We start from the raw sequence: 21,127 nt of genomic DNA on the forward strand, positions 1-21,127 counted from the left end.
CTGTCGTGTGTACAATCTCGTGGGACTGTTTGGGATTCCAATGAGCTCAGCCAGAAAGTCTCCATATGGGACCAGTGTTTACTTTGTTACTAATCTGTTGACCTCTGTACTTTAAAGTTCAACTTTGCATTTGACTATCAAAGTGGGCAATAACATTTTGGGCATGCATTTCTGTCTAACCAAAAAATGTAGGATTTTGATGATAAACTGAAATGGCACATGCCCTTCTTAGCTAAAGAGTACAATGATGAAAATAAAGATTTGTATAGAATTAAATAATATTAACATTAAGAACTGATGAATAAAGGTACAACAAATAATTTGCTCAATTCGTAGTAGTTTCCACATGCAAAAATATTATTCAATGTCATAAACTTGCAGTTACATTGTAACAACCACTGTGTAATTTAGGCCCATCCCCTTTAAACATTGAGGGCCATCTCCTTTAATCCTCTGGTTGAATATCGCTGAGCGTTGTAATTGAGGTGTTGCTTTTTTGTCGGTGGTGACATATTTTCATGAAAGGGCTTCAAGTCATTGAAATATTTGCTCTTTCTGCATAGGGTGTTAATTTGTTAGTTTATAACGTGCTTTTCTCCATTTGCTGTGCTTTGCGATGCACGGGTACAACTTCCTTCTGTCCACCGCCCTGACGATACTGTTCTCCGGACCAGCTCAAGGATACTTCCCTGAAGAGCGCTGGAGCCCCGAATCTCCACTTCTTGCCCCACGGGTCCTCATTGCCCTCGTCTGCCGCAACTCTGAACATTCTCTGCCTTATTTCCTTGGAAATATCGAACGTCTGAATTTCCCCAAGGACCGCGTGGCAATTTGGTAAGTGTCTTTTTAAATGTGAGGTATGGGCTCTGTTTTATGATGGTATTGATGTGGCTAGCATGTTAGTTAGCAAACGTAACTGTAATGTACAAGGGCAGAGTGTCATTCCTCGTTACTGGGTCAATTTTATGTATGTTTAGATGACAGTCAAAAGCAACTTTTCTAGCACCAACCATAATGTACATAATATGCTAGATCAGAATTACAGCTATCATCACAAAGGTTCTGGAAAGATGAATCCAGGCGAGGGGGCGCGACTTTCCTTGTAGTGAGTCTGAAACTATTTAGGGGAAAAGGGGGGTAGTCATTTTCCTGCAACGTCACCAGAGTGGACTGCATGGTGTATAGTGTTCAATTGAATTGGCCAGATGTTTGGCATTTCTGTTGAAGTAGAGGCCACTACTACTAGCCAGTGCCTACGTGGTATTTTTTCACCCATTGGAAACACAGGAAGGATAGAGCCCCCCTGCCTGTAACTAGCTGAGCCCTGTCAATCCGTCTTCAACTGTATTTCTCCTCACCTTCGCCAATGAGAGGATATCCCCTCTGTCTGAAAACTCCAATGATTTCTGAATGTGTCGCCCTAAGGGCTAGGCTAAATACTGATCTGTTAGTTCAGCTATTAAACGGAGATGATGACTACAGGAAATATAGCCACAGGAAATCTCTTGACTGTCCCACATGATGAAAGCGGGGAGGGGACTGTGGATCTTTATATTTTAGCTGTCTAAATTAGTGGGTGGTGGGATGAAGGCCAATTTGAGTTTTTCTTGGTATTGACCTCCAGGTCAGATAAGTTACTGTGTAGCTTATTACTAAACAGTGTATTGATGTTGTTTTGAGGCAAAACATTTTTTCAATAAACAATGACTTGGAACTTCTATGTTTAGGCTACTACTGATGAATCAAATCAAATTTTATTGGTCACATACACATGGGTAGCAGATGTTATTGCGAGTGTAGCGAAATGCTTGTGCTTCTAATTCTAACCCTGCAGCGATAACTTGTGAGATATCTAACAATTCCACAACAACTACCTAATTCACACAATCTAAGTAAAGGAATAAGAATATATACCGTTGAAGTCGGAAGTTTACATACACATTTAAACTCAGTTTTTCACAATTCCTGCCATTTAATCAGAGTAAAAATTCCCTCTCTTAGGTCAGTTAGGATCACCACGTTAATTTAAAGAATGTGAAATGTCAGAATAATAGTAGAGAGAATTATATATTTCAGCTTTTATTTCTTTCATCGCATTCCCAGTAGGTCAAAAGTTTACATACACTCAATTAGTATTTGGTAGCGTTGCCTTTAAATTGTTTAACTTGGGTCAAACGTTTCAGGTAGCCTTCCACAAGCTTCCCGCAATAAGTTGGGTGAATTTTGGCCAATTCCTCCTGACAGAGCTGGTGTCACTGAGTCAGGTTTGTAGACCTCCTTGCTCACCCAGACGCTTTTTCAGTTCTGCCCACAAATTTTCTAAAGGATTGAGGTCGGGGCTTTGTGATGGCCACTCCAATACCTTGTCTTTGTTGTCCTTAAGCCATTTTGCCACAGCTTTGGAAGTATGCTTGGGGTCATTGTCCATTTGGAAGACCCATTTGCAACCAAGCTTCAACTTCCTGACTGATGTCTTGAGATGTTGCTTCAGTATATCCACATAATTTTCCTTCCTCATGACGCCATCTATTTTGTAAAGTGCACCAGTCCCTCCTGCAGCAAAGCACCCCCACAACATGCTGCTGCCACCCCCATGCTTCACGGTTGGGATGGTGTTCTTCGGCTTGCAAGCCTCCACCTGTTTATCTTTTGATTTCTAAGGCTTGTATCATTCACAACAAAAGTTGCCAAATAACTCTAAATATGTTTCATATTATCCATTTTACACTCAACATAGCCACTTCATATGCGCACATCCACTCTATTTTATTCAGGTAACTTCAATAATATTCTTCTTAATATAAAATCATATCATACAAAATAATGGCACAGATCTTATAAGCATATCTTGTCTGCTAGATGAACAAGCCTATGGAATCTTTCCTCCAAACATAACGATGGTAATTATGGCCAAACAGTTCTATGTTTGTTTCATCAGACCAGAGGGCATTTCTCCAAAAAGTACCATCTTTGTCGCCATGTGCAGTTGCAAACTGTAGTCTGGCTTTTTTATGGCGGTTTTGGAGCAGTGGCTTCTTCCTTGCTGAGCGTCCTTTCAGGTTATACTGATATAGGATTCGTTTTACTGTGGATATAGATACTTTTATACCTGTTTCCTCGATCTTCACAAGGTCCTTTGCTGTTGTTCTGGGATTGATTTTCACTTTTCGCACCAAAGTACATTCATCTCTAGGAGACAGAAAGCATCTCCTTCTTGAGTGGTATGATGGCTGCGTGGTCCATTGCCATAATTACAATGGACTATCCAGAGCAACTGGAAATCCTCTCAAACTAGAGTAGCTGACAGCATTAGTTTAGTTTTAACACTTTGTGACAAACAAACCCTAACAAACAAGATTCTCTGGTCTGATGAAACCAGGATTGAACTCTTTGGACTGAATGCCAAGCGTCAGGTCTGGAGGAAACCTGGCACCATCCCTACCATAAACCAGGGGTGTGGCAGCATCATGATGTGGGGATGTTTTTCAGAGGCATGGACTGGGAGACTAGTCAGGATCGATGGAAAGATGAACAGAGAAAAGTACAGCGAGATCATTGATGAAAACCTGCTCCAGAGCGCCCAGAACCTCAGACGGGGCGAAGGTTCACCTTCCAAGAGGAGAATGACCCTAAGCACACAGCCAAGACAATGCAAGAGTGGTTTCGGGACAAGTCTCCATGTCCTTGAGTGGCCTAGCCGGAGTCCGGACTTGAACCCTATCGAACATCTCTGGAGTGACCTGAAAATAGCTGTGCAGCGACGCCAAGTAATAAATAAGAATAAAATAAGAATACTCTTATTTAAATATGAATAGCTGTTAAAAGCACATTTGGTTGTGCATAGTAGTCTATGGTGTTGCCAGGGAACAGCACCCTCTTAGAAGAAGTGGGAGGTGAAGATCTCCCGCACATGGATTGCCTCCTGTGCTGCATTGTTGGCCCCCATCCTGGCAACATCCTGCAGAGCAGCAGACCTCTCCTCTGGCACACGGCAGAGAGCTGCAGGTCCCCTCCTGATACTCGTGTCCATCCTCCTGACGTTATGCAGGACACAGGTAGCCTTCACACACACCTAAATTCCCCCACCAGGCAGTTCCAGATGGCGCTGGTCAACCAACCATGTAATGCCCTACACGGTAACTGTTGCCAATTGTTTTGAAGGAATCTCCTAGTTGCGAGGTATCTGTAGGAATATGGACGATAATGTCATTTATTCGACTTTTACATCACCAGGTCATTGTGGATTACTAAAGTATAATATCTCTTATAATAAATCATGATAACATTGGATAGATGGATGGATGTGCACACACGTGTGCATGTGTAGCATGTGACAACAGCAGGATCATATCAAGGATAGCATCACAAATGAATACATAAATACCACTTGAAGCTTGCTGTTGAGTTGATCGTTTGAAACAGCTGTGCTTCTGGGGAAGGAGGAGGAGGAGGGGATGGGGTTCACCATTTACACCCAAACAACATGCTCAAACAGGGTATGAGGCTCTGAGCCCCAAGCTGTCTGCTTGGCTGGGCTGGAGAGGATTGGAATGCTCTAAAATGATCTTCACTTACCTACTTTAGGTCTACCTCCATGAATGGGCCACAGTGTAGTGAGGTCACAATATACCACGGCGTTACGGCTAGACTCTAGTCCTTGAATATACTAGCCTAACTGTGGTAGATGTGTGGACTTAAGCTCTACTCCAATTGACAGTAAATGTGTTACTGTTTGTGTATAAAAAATAAAAAATAAAAGGTATTCAATGTTATACCAAAACGAGGCATTTTGTTTAGATGTGTTTGTAAGCCCATTAAGTCACACCTGTGCTTTTTCCAAACAGTTTCCTATGTTAAAAACATGGTCCATGTACTGTCGTAAACATGGAGCTATGTTATAAACACGGCCTTACAGTAACAAACAGTTTTGCACTTGGATATCCATAATAGGCTTAAGGATATCTTACTGTTATATCAATGTTTTGTCAGCTCATGTTGAGAAGTCCAGGTCCCAGCTCCAGACCATTTTTGTATAAATCCAGCTATATGCCTCAGATCCAAAATGAATGTAAATTGTCATTATTGGAGTTGAAACATAGGCCTATCTGGACCTACACAACCAATGGCTTGGGCAGAATGAAAGTGTAGGCTACCCCTGCATACGGTTTCTGGAGAGCACAGGAGGAGTGGATTTCGACTGTACACAAGGTTTTGAGATTCCTGTATGTGAAATCGGTTTGAGGAGTATGTAGGTATGTCTTGGACGGCTAAGGTGAGGAGACAGGAGAGAACAAACTTAGCAAGGAGCTGCCATGTTCTCACAGACCAGTGTGACATCAGCACTCCAGCACTCCACACTGAGAAGATAGAACCTACTTTGGCTGCCTGCCATCAGGACTGGAGAATTACATGCTGGTTTAGGCCAGACCAGCACTCTGACTCTGTTGCCTGCCTAGAAACAACTCCGAAGCACTATTCTGCATGACTTGGATAGGTTAAGGCTAAGCAATATGGGGAGTAGCTCCTCCCTTGGGCCCCATCCAGAAACGGCCCCTAGCAGGCACTGATCTGGAAGAATTTGATAGGAAGGCCAGCAGAATAAACATGAAGATAGTTAGCTCCTCTTTGCCCTCTGCTTACATAATAGCCTACCTAGCCAATCCTCTCAGATCTACATGTCTAGAGGAGATATGGGATAGGGGTTGTCTCTTGACGGGGCCTTGGGCTCAGGAGGAGTGATGGGTGTTGTAACTAGAGAATGACCGATATGGATTTTTTTAAGGGCCAATACCGATTTTTGGGGGTCAAGGAGGCCGATGGCCAATATGCAATATCATTAATATAATTTTGCAGCAAGAGCGGTGTATATTCATCAATATACATATATATATATTTATATACATTTTAAAATCACACCGTTTTTACCAAAGTTAAATGTAATCTACCTACGTAACAACATAATGTTATTTGAATGGTAAATCTCTTGATAAACTGGGTAAATGAAGATGGCATAGGCCTATTCACAATACAGGTGAATGCATATTCAATAAGGTTGTGGATGCATTGATTGAGTTATTGAGGGGGTCGGCAGGTAGGTAAACAAGGCAGTTAACCCACTGCCCCTGAACAAGGCAGTTAACCCACTGTTCTCCGGTAGGCCGTCATTGTAAATAAGAATTTGTTCTTAACTGACTTTCCTAGTTAAATAAAGGATACAAAAATTGAGCTTGTTTTGGCTGTTCAGTGGAGTGTATCTATGGTGCTACAGGGAACAACATCTGTTTGTCTTCCATTTGGGACTTATATTAACCTCTATTAGATCAGAGATGTTTTTGAAATAATTACATTTCTAAACAACTCAGCTGCCAGGACAAAATTCCAAACAACTCAATTGGCTATTTCAGCTATGTGTTAAGAAATGGGCGGGTTGTAACTTGATCCTACTCCTATGATTCGATAGAGCGAGGCTGTAACTCTGCTCCCTTTCACATCTCCTCATATCTCTCGCCATCACTCATACACTATATGTCCAAATGTATGGGGACACCATTTCAAATGAGTGGATTCAGCTATTTCAGCTACACCCGATCACACAGCCATGCAATCTCAATAGACCAACATTGGTAGTAGAATGGCCCGCACTTTCAACGTGGAACCGTCATAGGATGGCACCTTTCCAACAAGTCAGTTCGTCAAATTTCTGCCCTGCTAGAGCTGCCCCGGTCAACTGTAAATGCTGTTATTGTGAAGTGGAAACGTCTAGGAGCAACAATAGCTCAGCCGCAAAGTGGTAAGCTACACAAGCTCACTACCGAGTTCCATACTGCCTCTGGAAGCAATGTCAACACAATAACTTTTCGTATGGGAGCTTCATGAAATGGGTTCCATGGCCAAGCAGCCGCACACAAGCCTAAGCCTGTCCACATACTTTTGGTCATGTGCTTGGTCCACATACTTTTTGTCCCTGTTCCTAAGAAAGCAAAGGTTATTGAACTAAATGACTATCGCCCTGTAGCACTCACCTCTGTCATCATGAAGTGATTTGAGAGACTAGTCAACGGTTCGCCCCCAGTTAGTGAAGGTAGGAAACAACCTCCTCTTCGCTGATCCTCAACACAGGAGCCCCACAAGGGTGCGTGCTCAGCCCCCTCCTGTACTCCCAGTTCACCCATGACTGTGTGGCCAAGCACACCTCCAACTCAATCATCAAGTTTGCAGATGACACAACAGTAGTAGGCTTGATTACCAACAATGATGAGACAGCATACGGCCGGGCGGATCCAGCTTTACGATGTATCCTCCGACACATCGGTGCGGCTGGCTTCCGGGTTAAGCGAGCAGTGTGTCAAGAAGCAGTGCGGCGTGGCGCTGTCGTGTTTTCGGAGGACGCACCTTCGACTCTCCCGAGTCCGTATGGGAGTTGCAGCGTTGGAACAAGACAAGAAAAGGCCAATATCGGCGGATATATCGGCTCGACTGATTAGCAGTCGTTCTCTCTGGTTGTAACAGGATCACCTGTTCCTATTCACATAGACAAAAATATGTGGTTTGAGTTGGAACTGCCGCAGAATGGAATCAGGCACGCAAACTGTCAGTCTGACACAATAACTCTCAAACACACACACACACACACAGACAGACACACAGTCCTTTTCAGTAGCTAATAACCATAAAGTTTCACTTCCCCAGCCTTCTTGCTTATTTAGTCTATTTTCTGCTTTTTAGTAACCCGCATGGATGGATGATGGATATTAGAGCTGCTTTGGTAAGGGTGTAAGACATGCTTGTATGGAATTCAATGCTGGAGTCAGTATCCCATCGCTCTTGAAAATAGGCCATTGAAGTGAGCACTGAAGTACTGTCATCTGATATGCTCTTTCACATTCACTGTCTCTACTTTCCTCAGGTCTACTTCCAATGCCACATCTCCTATAAACGTCTGTGTGTGTGTCTATGTGCTTATTACCCTTACACTGTTGACCAGAAAAGGAAAAAAATAATAATGTGCCTTTGTCTCTGTGTTGTACAGGGTTGCGACGGATCACAATGTGGACAACACTACAGCCATCCTGCGTGACTGGCTCGTCAAGGTCCAAGAACTGTACCACTATGTGGAGTGGAGGCCGCAGGAGGAGCCCACGTGAGTTCCTCTCATGTTCACTTTATAAACTGTGTGTGTTTCTGTATCTATCTGTCTCATTTATACAGGAGAGGTAACACATTACATTACATTTGTAAGTCATTTATAGATGGTTAATATGTGAGTTATAAACTACATATTAACTCATAATTAACTATCTACCAACTACGTATAAACCCTTAACATCCTCCTTAAAGACACCTTAATGTACAGTGTCACCGGAGAGGCACCTTAATGTACAGTGTCACCGGAGAGGCACCTTAATGTACAGTGTCAGCAGAGAGGCACCTCAATGTAAAGTGTCACCGAGAGGCACCTGAATGTAAAGTGTCACCGAGAGGCACCTTAATGTAAAATGTTACAGAAAGGAACCTTAATGTAAAGTGTCACCAAGAGGATGTACTGAATGTCCTGTTTGTTTATGTTTTCACTCAGAGAGTACCAGGATGCAGACAGCCCGAAGCAGTGGACCAACCTCCGCTATGCACACGTGATGAAGCTACGGCAGGCAGCACTGGACTCCGCAAGAGACATGTGGGCAGACTACTTCATGGTACTTCTTTATCCAGTCTCCATGACGACCCCAACCTCTTTTACAGATCAACAGTGTGTGTTCCGAACGGCATCCTATTCCCTACATAGTGTGTAGGGAATAGGGTGCCATTTGAGACGCTGTCAAGTCTTTCTCCACGACGACTCGTCCTATTTTACGGAGGCGCAGAGTTCTCCTTACAAGAACAATAACGCAGTAAGAGAACGCCAGGAGTCAGGTCTTCCTGTCTCACTTCTGGTTTAGAGGAAACCAATTCATCTGGCTTGGTGTTACTATGTACCATTCTGTAACAAACCTGGCTGAATCTTAAATATGACAGCTTTGAGTTCTATTCTTGCACTCCAAAGCATGAACACGTTGTCCAGAACTCGCATGGGTATAATTATGGGACGGAGTGAAAGCACAGATGAGGAAGTTTTGTTCTTGAAATGTGCCTTTTGTCTTCAGTAATGTTGTGCAATTAAAGCTGGGTTAAAATAGAGCAGCTAAGGTTTATGAATTAAAACAAATACTATTTGAACCCAGGTCTGTGGCCAATACTGCCTCTTCATTCTAACACTGATTCTGGTGGCTGGACTTAGGCTACAATGACATCCATTGTTCAAAGTGTCACAAGAGAGGATTGACATTGCAGAGTGATGTTTAAAGCGTGAAGTGGATTAAGTGTCTCACTGTTCCCTCTCCCCCTTCTATCAAACTCTCTCACACACACTCACACCCTCTCCCACTCTCCCCTGTCTAGGTAGCGGACTGTGATAACCTATTGACCAATCCTAATGTACTGTGGAAGCTCATCAAGGAGAAGAAGACGATCGTAGCTCCCATGTTAGAGTCCCGTGCAGCGTACTCCAACTTCTGGTGTGGCATGACCTCCCAGGTATGATAGTATGTGTGTGTGTGTGTGTGGGTGTGTGTGCTTGTGTGCAGGCGTGCGGTCGTGTCCTCCCCAGATACTTTGCATGCGATCATGCATTAAAGTGAGAGCACAATCACCTTGATTGAAGCGCTTAGAAGTGCTCATCGTATTCTAAACAGTTCTCCCTTGTCCTCCTCCAGGGTTACTATAAGCGCACCCCGGCATACATCCCTATGAGAAAGCAGGTGCGTAAAGGATGCTTCGCAGTTCCCATGGTGCACTCCACCTTCCTGATTGACTTGAGGAAGGAGGCGTCACGCCAGCTGGCCTTCCACCCCCCTCATCCAGACTACAGCTGGGCTTTCGATGACATCATTGTCTTCGCCTTCTCCGCTCGCATGGCAGGTACTGTTAACGTGTTCTCTCTCGTGTATCCTGTTTAGTAGCTTTCACATACAATACAGCATGATAATGATTTGGTACACATTGTGTTTGACCTCCACGCTCAAATGGCATTTGGGCCGGCTGTGGTTATTCTGTTCACATGGCAGGTGGGCCTGCTGTGGTTATTCTGTTCACATGGCAGGTAGGCCTGCTGTGATTATTCTGTTCACATGGCAGGTAGGCCTGCTGTGGTTATTCTGTTCACATGGCAGGTAGGCCTGCTGTGGTTATTCTGTTCACATGGCAGGTAGGCCTGCTGTGGTTATTCTGTTTTACATGGCAGGTAGGCCTGCTGTGGTTATTCTGTTCACATGGCAGGTAGGCCTGCTGTGGTTATTCTGTTCACATGGCAGGTAGGCCTGCTGTGGTTATTCTGTTTTACATGGCAGGTAGGCCTGCTGTGGATTATTCTGGTCGCATGGCAGGTATGCCTACTGCTGTTATTCTGGTCACATGGCAGGTATGCCTACTGCTGTTATTCTGTTCACATGGCAGGTAGGCCTACTGCTGTTATGCTGTTCACATGGCAGGTAGGCCTACTGCTGTTATGCTGTTCACATGGCAGGTATGCCTACTACTGTTATTCTGTTTCACATGGCAGGTATACCTACTGCTGTTATTCTGTTCACAGGGCAGGTAGACCTACTACTTATTTTCTGTTCACAGGGCAGGTAGGCCTACCTTTTAGATCCGAGTTTTCAGCAACAGAATAAGTAGGTAAGCCTGCTGTGGTTATTCTGTTCACATGGAAGGTAGGCCTGCTGTGGCTATTCTGTTTTATATGGCAGGTAGGCCTGCTGTGGTTATTCTGGTCACATGGCAGGTAGGCCTGCTGTGGTTATTCTGTTCACATGGCAGGTGGGCCGGCTGTGGTTATATCTGTTCACATGGCAGGTAGGCCTACTGCTGTTGTTCTGGTCACATGGCAGGTAGGCCTGCTGTGGTTATTCTTTTAGATCCGAATTTTCAGCAACAGTAATGAATAAGATTATATGGACAGGGAGGACTTGATTCTAGATCAGCTCTCTGCCTCCCGCAGGCGCTTTGTGAATAGGCGGAGGCTACGACTACGTAGATTTCACCCCTGCCCCACCCCCGTCCCGCCCCTCAGGGGACTTCTTTCTCAAATCTAAGGATCAGAAATCACGTTCTGCACATGTTTTTTTAATTATTATGTGCAAAATTCCTGGGTGTAAAAGACAGTGGTGAGTTTTCAGAGTCTGATTTTTCTAATTCTATCCACAGACATAGTGTATGCTTTGTGTAAGATATCTTAATTTTACTTTTGCATAAATACATAAGTGTCATATTTTGAAGGTAGATATTTTCAGGCGTGACACAAAGAACCTCATCTACAGTGAGACTTGTACTGTGAATAGCCATAGCAAAACAATGTGTAAATGTTTGTAGTAACCTTGTTGTTAATAACAAACGTCTCTTCTCCCTCTACACTACTCTTCCTCCGTCTTCCACAGATGTGCAGATGTTCCTATGTAACAGAGAGACTTATGGGTATTTCCCCGTGCCACTGCGAGCCCACAACTCCCTGACAGACGAAGCAGACAGCTTCCTACATTCCTTGTTAGAGGTCAATGGTGAGTGTTATGTCATATTGTCACAGGTCAAAAGGTCAGCTCTACTGTCCATACTAGCATCCGAATGGGCAAAACTGGTTGAAATTACGTCTTTTTGACGTCTCACTGGGTTACCACTTAGGATGGATGCTCAATACATTGCCTCATTCTAAGTGGTAGGACAGTGTGGATATCAGAACACAGCTGGAAGTTGGAGCTTTTCGTTCTTCTCTAACTAATGTTACTGGTCAGCATGTGAGTTGTTTATCATTCCTATCATTTTTCTCCTTTCTCACGTTAGTGCGGAACCCTCATGTGCTGCCCTCGGAGTACATCCCGGCCCCCATAAAGATACAAGATAAACTGGGCTTTGATGAGGTGGGATATGAGCCAGCTCAGAATATGGTTTCTGACTTCCTTATTGACCCCTAGCTCCTATGCCCACATTGTCAAACTCTTTCTGTGGAGGTTGCGTGTCTGCAGGTTTTCACTCCTCCCTTGTACTTGATTGATCAATTAAGGTCACTGATTAGTTAAGAACGCCCCTTGCGTGTTAGTCTAGCTCTTAATTGGACACAATCGAAAGTAAATGTCAAAAACCAGCAGACACTCGGCCCTCGATGGAATGAGTTTGACACCTCTGCCCTAGGCACTCCTGAAGATATATAAGGATCTAATGGCATTAAGCAATAAGGCAATTGCTTCACCATGTCTTCTGTTAGGCTCGGTTGAAATGTCACCACATTTCATACACCTATCCAATTGTTTTATGAGTGTTTAAGGGTAGCTGTCTATTTAGCATGTATCACTAGAATTCAGAATGTCTCTTCAGCACCCTTCAGCTATAAATGTCTCCCTCTGTGGGTGCCATGTGGTATTGCATGTATTGACTCACTACCGTACAGTAAGGCCCATGTATTGCGTGTGTGCAGGTGTTCATGATCAACCTAAAGAAACGGACCGACCGGCGGGATCGCATGCTGAGGACTCTGTACGAGCAAGAGATTGCCTGCAAGGTCATTCAAGCGGTAGACGGCAAGTAAGTTGACCCCTTTTTGAAGGTACTCCTTTCTCTGCACGTCATACACTTCATGTACCATTAAAGGTAGACTCAGTGATGGGACATCATAACACACAGCAAAAGTTGCCCCACTGTTTATAATGTCATGTCGCTAAGTCTTCAAGTGCTCAAAATGACCCTGTTATTTCTCTCTCTATCTCTGTCTCTCACCCCCTCTCCCGCCCCTCCCTCTCTCCCCCTCAGAGCGATGAACATCAGTGAGATCAATGCCCTGGGGATCCACATGCTACCAGGCTACAGTGATCCGTATCACGGCAGGCCCCTCACTAAGGGAGAGCTGGGCTGCTTCCTCTCACACTACAACATCTGGAAAGAGGTGAGCCCTGCAGCTGCAGGCCAGGGTAGTGTTCAGTAGGGAGAACATTTTTAGAAACGGTGTGAAACAGGGGAGGTAGTACCTGAACTTGTCCAATAAGAACACAGATTTTCATTATTTGTTAACAAAAAAGTGTTGCTTCAGTGTGCTCTCCTAATGAATACATAAGGGTTGGGCTCAATTCATAATATTATTGAGAATGCCTCAAATTCTTGAATTGAATTTTACTTAAATTGAATTTGAATTGTAGTAGTAAACCAGATACAGAATTGCAATTCAAATTTGAATTAAAGGAAATAGAATTTAATTTAATTAAATTCAAATGCCTCTTCTATTCTACAGTACATCTTGCACATAAAACATCAAACACGTTGTGATATCCGTGCAGGATAAACACTTGAAATCAATAGCCAAGGAAAACAAAACATGTTTACGAATAACATTAAAGAAAAGAACATTGGCCTGTATGCAAATAAGTTATATTTCATTAATCACTGAAACTTTGTTCAATTTGGGGAAAATACAATATTTCCCAGAATGTGGTAGTTTAACCCTCAAGTTGACCCTGAGGCCTTCAAAAATAAGCCAAAGAAATTAAATGGTTGGTGGAAATATCATTGGCAATTCTGGTGATATAGTCTTTGGTATCTGGAAGTATGACCTGGCGGATTCAATGAAACTCTCATGTTCTATGATTTCTTTGAATTAAATTATACTTCACTCAAATTCAACATCCTGTGGGGTGTGGCCTATTCAATTCGAAATTCAACTCATGCTGGGATGTGTTTTTCAATGATGTTAAAGGTAATTATGATGCAACTATGATGGTGATACAATATGGATTACAATTATCATCATGAATATTAAGGCTATACACACTACATGTACAAGACCACTGATAATCTCCCTCGATCTGGGGCTCCACGCAAGATCTCACCCCGTGGGGTCAAAATGATCCCAAGAACGGTAAGCAAAAATCCCAGAACCACACGGGGGGACCTAGTGAATGACCTGCAGAGAGATGGGACCAAAGTAACAAAGCCTACCATCAGTAACACACTACGCCGCCAGAGACTCAAATTCTGCAGTGCCAGACGTGTCCCCCTGCTTAAGCCAGTACATGTCCAGGCCCGACTGAAGTTTCCTAGAGAGCATTTGGATGATCCAGAAGACGATTGGGAGAATGTCATATGGTCAGATGAAACCAAAATATAACTTTTTGGTAAAAACTCAACTCGTCGTGTTTGGAGGACAAAGAATGCTGAGTTACATCCAAAGAACACCATACCTACTGTGAAGCATGGAGGTGGAAATATCATGCTTTGGGGCTGTTTTTCTGCAAAGGGACCAGGACGACTGATCCGTGTGAAGGAAAGAATGAATGGGGCCATGAATTGTGAGATTTTGAGTGAAAACCTCCTTCCATCAGCAAGGGCATTGAAGATGAAACGTGGCTGGGTCTTTCAGCATGACAATGATCCCAAACACACCGCCCGGGCAACGAAGGAATGGCTTCGTAAGAAGCATTTCAAGGTCCTGGAGTGGCCTAGCCAGTCTCCAGATCTCAACCCCATAGAAAATCTTTGGAGGGAGTTGAAAGTCCGTGTTGCCCAGCAACAGCCCCAAAACATCAATGCTCTAGAGGAGATCTGCATGGAGGAATGGGCCAAAATACCAGCAACCGTGTGTGAAAACCTTGTGAAGACTTACAGAAAACATGTGACCTCTGTCATTGCCAACAAAGGGTATATAACAAAGTATTGAGATAAACTTTTGTTATTGACCAAATACTTATTTTCCACCATAATTTGCAAATAACGTGATTTTTCTGGATTTTTTTCCCTCATTTTGTCTGTCATAGTTGAAGTGTACCTATGATGGAAATTACAGGCCTCTCATCTTTTTAAGTGGGAGAACTTGCACAATTGGTAGCTGACTAAATACTTTTTTTGCCCCACTGTAATGAATATGATTTGGGTGGGTTGAGATTATCAAATAAAAAGCACTAAACCTCTCTAAAAGCTTTACTTGAACCCTAAATTGTTTTAAAGTAGATTACTAAGAAAAGCTCATCCATTGTTTAAAAATGGCCTTTTTGCCTGTGTGCAGAAAGTATCTATCTTTTTCAAACAAGCATTGCAGAGCTGGCTGCAATTTCAATGTCATCCCCCAAGAAAAGATAGAACAAATATTATGGCTGAACTCAAATGTGCTGGTTGATAAAATACCTGTATTCATGGGAAAGATGTTTGAAAAGGGTATTTTGTTCTTAAATTATATTGTAAATTGGAATGGTAGAGTTATGTCTTTCATGGAGTTATCAGAATTGTACAGGAAGGTCTGCTCAATTCAAGAGTACAACCAATTGATTACAGCATTACCCCAAAAATGGAGGCGGCGGGTGGCAGCGGGAGGAGGAAGGGAACTGGTCTGTATAACATAAAGGATCAAAACTGACAGAGGAATAAAAAATAGCATAAATAGGAAATTATACCAGTTTCATTGGAGGACCAGGATGCTTTTGCACACAATGTATATAGACTCTCTTTTTTCCATTTTTTTCTACTGTGTTATTGACTTGTTAATTGTTTACTCCATGTGTAACTCTGTGTTGTCTGTTCACACTGCTATGCTTTATCTTGGCCAGGTCGCAGTTGTAAATGAGAACTTGCTCTCAACTAGCCTACCTGGTTAAATAAAGGTGAAATAAATAAAAATAAAAATTCAAGACTTCGTGCTTTTCAGCTGAAATTATTATATAGAATTCTTGCCAACAACAAAATGTTGAATATTTGGGGCATAATATCATCGAAGCTCTGCAGATTTTGTTGTGAGGATACAGAATCAATAGACCATTTATTTTGGTATTGCCCTCAGGTAGCCCGTTTCTGGTCTCAGGTTCAGGAATGGCTGAAAATGTATAACATTGATCTTAAATTGACCCTAGAAATAATACTGTTAGGGGATCTTGAGAGACTTGGTCAGTCAATTACTAATATACTAATACTCTTAGTAAAAGTATTTATCTTCAACATGCAATCTGTGGATTCTATTTGATTAGATCGATTGAAATTGAACGTTAAACATCACAGCATAATTTAAGATCTACACCACCGTTCAAAAGTGAAGACGCGACTCCGGGATGCTGGCCTTCTAGGCAGAGTTACAAAGAAAAAGCCATATCTCAGACTGGCCAAAAAAAAAGAAAATATTAAGATAGGCAAAAGAAGGCCAGCATCCCGAGTCGCCTCTTCACTGTTGACGTTGAGACTGGTGTTTTGCTGGTACTATTTAATGAAGCAGCCAGTTGAGGACTTGTGAGGCGTCTGTTTCTCAAACTAGACTTGTCTTCTTGCTCAGTTGTGCACTGGGGCCTTCCACTCCTCTTTTTATTCTGGTTAGGGCCAGTTTGCGCTGTTCTGTGAAGGGAGTAGTACCAGATCTTCAGTTTCTTGGCAATTTCTCGCATGGAATAGCCTTAATTTCTGAGAACTAGAATAGACTGACGAGTTTCAGAAGAAAGTTATTTGTTTCTGGCCATTTTGAGCCTGTAATCGAACCCCAAAATGCTGATGCTCCAGATACTCAATTAGTCTAAAAGAAGGACAGTTTAATTCTTCTTCAATCAGGACAACAGTTTTCAGCTGTGCTAACATAATTGCAAAAGGGTTTTCTAATGATCAATTCGCCTTTTAAAATGATAAAACTTGGATTAGCTTACACAACCTGCCATTGGAACACAAGAGTGGTGGTTTTAGATGTCCTTTCTTTTTTGCATTGTTGTTTTCTGTTTTCCTTTGTCTTTTTTCTCATTAGTTACATTTCTTGGTTGTTGGTGCATTCGGGGGTTCTTTTGGGAGGGGGATGGAATTAATTACATTTTCTTTCTTGGGGGGGGGGACTGCGGGAGGGGTCTCGGATGGTTGAGGGGCAGCTATTGTGGAACTGTGGGGGAGGGGGGTCTTAGAGGGTTCGGGTCCCCGTTTTTGGCCTTGTGGGAGACTTGTCGACATGCCCTTGAGCAGGGCATTGACCCTGGATACTTCTGTGTGTCGCTCTGAATGGGAGTCTGTTGGATGACTGGTGTGGTGTAGTTGTTGAGCGGCTTCACTTCAAGTATATTGTATGTTTTGGATTCAATATTTTTTTATTTTATTAAACTCATGAGTTGAATATGGAGTCAATTCCAAAATTCTGAATTGAGCCCAACACTGGAACACACCTCTGACTGCCACTCTCAGGTATAGATAGAGTGTACATACGTTTCTTTGCGTCCTCTGAATGTGACGGTCACTGTTTTATCTCTGTGTGTGTTCAGATCGCAGAGCGGGGTCTAAAGAGTTCCCTGGTGATCGAGGACGATCTGCGTTTCGAGGTCTTCTTCAAGCGACGCCTGATGAACCTGATGAGTGAAGTGGAAAGCCAGGGTCTAGACTGGGACCTGATGTGAGTGTTCCATACACTGTTCCACTCATAGAGATACATTCAATTACTGTTGTGTTCTGATGACTGAAGTGGAGAGCCAGGGGCAAAACTGGTGTCCCATAGACTGTGCATCATCCACTATACACACTGGATATCCTCTATTATAGGTCAGTGATTCTCAACCTCTGGTCCGGGGACCGGAATTGGTCCCTGGGATGTCGCTGGCCGATCCCTCAGACACATGATACAGTATTTGTTTAGTTCTTAAGTGTTAATTGTAATGTTAGAAGTCCTTTTAAAAGAGTTAAGAACCCCTGTTCTAGCTTGCTGACTCAGCACTTACTGTCTACCCTTCCCATGTGGTGTAAACCTTCTTCAACAACTGTTCTTCCTCCCAGTTATATCGGCAGGAAGAGGATGCAGGTGGACCGCCCTGAGAAGTCTGTGCCCAATATACACAACCTGGTGGAGGCCGACTACTCCTATTGGACGCTGGGCTATATGATGTCATTACAAGGAGCCCAGAAGCTGCTGAGGGCAGAGCCGTTGAAGAGGATATTACCCGTAGATGAGTTCCTCCCTGTCATGTTCAATAAGCACCCTGTGTAAGTTTACCCCTCTCTGTCTCACGCTTTCTCTCTTTGTCTTTCTGTCGCCTGTCTCTTTGGGTAAATCTCAAAAGTATTTTCCCGGATTCCTCGAGTCTTCTCGCCTCCTTTTCAAAGTGCAGCAAACGAAGGGAGCATCAGAGGAGAAAGATATTCTCTTCCGAAGCTCCCCTCACCCCCCCCCCCTTTCACGGTTGAAGGAGGCAGCGAGGAGAGAAGACACTTGAGAAAAGACTTGAGATTCATCCCTTTTCACCTATTTCTCTTTTCAATGTTTCCCTTGACATCTTTATCTCTCCTCTCTCGTGCTTCTTTCTCCAGCTCGGACTACATGGAGCAGTTTGAGGTGCGAGACCTGAAGGCCTTCTCGGCCGAGCCTCTGCTAGTATTCCCCACTCACTACACAGGAGACGCGGGCTACATCAGCGACACAGAGACCTCTGTGGTGTGGGACAACGAGAAGGTGCGTACGGACTGGGACCGGGCCCGCTCGGGGAAGACCCAGGAGCAGGCGGAGATCAGCAGCGAGGCCCAGAACTCTGATGTACTCCAGTCACCTCTGGACAGCACAGCCACACGGGACGAACTATGAGATGGGAATGGGTGGGGAGGAAGGGGATGGGATTGACGATGGAGGATTGATGAAGAGAAATGCTGAAGATTCAGAACCATCATGGGGGTTTTTTTGTCTTTTTTTTTTACGTTTTAGCCCCCTTTCTTGGCATCCTTGCAGCAACAGGATGTATAGTACATGGGCTCCTGTTTATGTTTTATTTTTTTTAACCAAAGAGGACAAGTTGAAAACAGGGATCGGTTGCGTGATTTTAGAACATTTTTTCTTCCATTTACTTTTTCATTTCAGAAATATTTTGGACTCGCCTTTATTTTGCTGCATTTACTAAGACCTAAATACAGGGTGGGCTCTGTATGTCAACAGTGATCTGGTTGGACTGTCTATTACATTTCAGTGAAGTGATTGGCCTGTGAACTGGGACATTGTTTCTGATTGGTCACTACCATGCCTCAAGTGCCTTATAGCCTAGTTCATCATGCCAAATCTCACAACTGACCAGAGTAGACCTCGACTCCTAGAATTAATACATCATTTATTAATTGTTAATTAATTAACTTGTGTGCATTTTCTATAACAGTGTACTGTAGTAGTCTTTCTGAAAGCACTGGAAAAAACAAGCATCTGGATGATTTTGTATATGGCTTTAAGATTACCTTTTTAATTTGTTCATTTTCAAACTATAGGTAGACCTAACATATTTTGCATCAATTAGAGATTTATGCTTTAAAGTTGTGTATGCTGCTTCGCAAACGCGTCCCATAGTTTTACGAAAACCTCACTAAGGAGCTCAAAGTCCTATCCTATGACATATGAGATTAATACCAAAACAGTTGTAATTAAAAAAGCAACTGCTCCCAAAGTGAATGACTTGGCTACCCGCCCTCCCTGTCAGACCCTAACCATTGAGTTACAGTAGTGCTCTTTATAGCAGTGGAGTACGTCTTTTTAGAAACCAACAGCTCCTAAAGTTAATAACTATGGGTAGAATCCTAACTTCCACTTAAGTCAAATCTTCCTAATCTCTTAACAATCAATCAAATGTATTTATAAAGCCCTTTTTACATCAGCAGATGTCAGAAAGTGCTATACAGAAACCCAGCCTAAAACCGCAAACAACAAGCAATGCAGATGTAGAAGCACGGTGGCTAGGAAAAACTCCCCAGAAAGGCAGGAACCTAGGAAGTAACCCAGTGCGGAACCAAGCTATGAGGGGTGCCAGTCCTCTTCTGGCTGTGTCCCGGGTGGAGATTATAAGAGTACATGGCCATTTTAAGGCCAGATTGTTCTTCAAGATGTTCAAACATTCACAGATGACCAGCAGGGTAAAATAATAATCATAGTGGTTGTAGAGGGTGCAACAGGTCAGTACCTCGGGAGTAAATGTCAGTTGGCTTTTCATAGCCGATCATTGAGAGGTCGAGACAGCAGGTGCGGGAGAGAGCGAGAGAGAGTCGAAAACAGTAGGTCAGGGACAAGGTAGCACGTCCGGTGAACAGGTCAGGGTTCCATAGCCGCTGGCAGAACAGTTGAAACTGGAGCAGCAGCATGGCCAGGTGGACTGGGGACAGCCAGGAGTCATCAGGCCAGGTAGTCTTGAGGCATGATCCTAGACCTCAGGTCCTCCGGGAGGGGAGAGCAAGCGAGAGAGAGAGAGTATTAGAGGGAGCATACTTAAATTCACACAGGATACCAGATAATACAGGAGAATTACACCAGATAACAGACTGACCCTAGCCCCCCAGCACATAGACTATTGCAGCATCAATGCATCACTACAAGTGAAAAATTCAACTTAAGTAGGATGTAAGAATTCACCCCTATCCGCCTCCCCTGTCAGTCCATTGCCATTGAGTTACAGTAGAGCTGTTCATAGCAGTGGAGTACTCCTTTCCCCCACTTGCCACCTCTGGTCTGTTTCCAGACTAATGCCTTGTTGCCTTCACACGGAGTTATACAAGGTTCACAGGCGGGAGCGACCGCAGTAGACGCCTCACACTTTTGTGGTTGAGGAGGAGCCATGTGAGATGTTGAGATTCACTCGTAGTAGTCTAAGAGATTACCCTGTCTGTCATAACAGTGTTTTTGTAACCTCATACCAAATAATAAAATATTTTGTTAAAAAAGAGTAACGATAATTGTGGTCTCTATTCCTCCACATGGTCAAATTTGAGATTTCTTTATTTGGCACCACTGAAACCTTATCAAAGTTATTTGTCTGTTTGTCTGTGATTATTGGGTTGTTGGGTGACAAATTGCCATCCCCCTCTTATTCTGTGCAAAAATTGCAGAGTTCCTTTTTACATGTGTCATAACTCAGTGAACAAACTTTAACCAATAATTAAAAATAACTAACTATAGAATCTTCATGCATTCTACTTACCAGCAAGTTACTAAAAATAGAAGCCTAAAATCCGGGATTTCTAAATATATATATATATATATATATATATATATAATTTTTTTTAAGCACTGCCTGCCAAATAGGAGTACAACATTATGGATTAGACCTAGACTAGGCCTACTTTGCTTCATGTGTGCTCTATAAACCAGTTATTT

General features: G+C 43.2%; 1 protein-coding gene across 1 annotated transcript; it reads left to right on the forward strand.

Moving 5' to 3' along the window:
* Positions 1-417: 417 nt before the first annotated feature.
* LOC135555886 (procollagen galactosyltransferase 1-like) lies at positions 418-20,696 on the forward strand. Its single transcript, XM_064988677.1, has 12 exons — positions 418-834; positions 8,030-8,140; positions 8,576-8,693; positions 9,436-9,570; positions 9,750-9,954; positions 11,469-11,588; positions 11,869-11,945; positions 12,500-12,606; positions 12,832-12,964; positions 17,283-17,410; positions 17,788-17,994; positions 18,319-20,696. Exons 1-12 carry the CDS (start codon positions 617-619, stop codon positions 18,587-18,589), a joined length of 1,830 nt encoding a protein of 609 aa, XP_064844749.1. The 5' UTR covers positions 418-616; the 3' UTR covers positions 18,590-20,696.
* The last annotated feature ends 431 nt before the right edge of the window (positions 20,697-21,127 follow it).

The sequence above is a fragment of the Oncorhynchus masou genome, chromosome 15 (genome assembly GCF_036934945.1).
Source record: "Oncorhynchus masou masou isolate Uvic2021 chromosome 15, UVic_Omas_1.1, whole genome shotgun sequence".
In the NCBI taxonomy this organism is placed as follows: Eukaryota; Metazoa; Chordata; class Actinopteri; order Salmoniformes; family Salmonidae; genus Oncorhynchus; species Oncorhynchus masou.

What these genes read in the sequence shown, in the direction of transcription:
- LOC135555886 (XM_064988677.1), top strand. Translation starts at nt 617, where the DNA reads ATGCACGGGTACAACTTCCTTCTGTCCACCGCCCTGACGATACTGTTC. An exon ending in ACTACAACATCTGGAAAGAG is followed by an intron (nt 12,965 to 17,282) that starts GTGAGCCCTGCA and finishes GTGTGTGTTCAG; the next exon opens with ATCGCAGAGCGGGGTCTAAA. An exon ending in GGTCTAGACTGGGACCTGAT is followed by an intron (nt 17,411 to 17,787) that starts GTGAGTGTTCCA and finishes TCTTCCTCCCAG; the next exon opens with TTATATCGGCAGGAAGAGGA.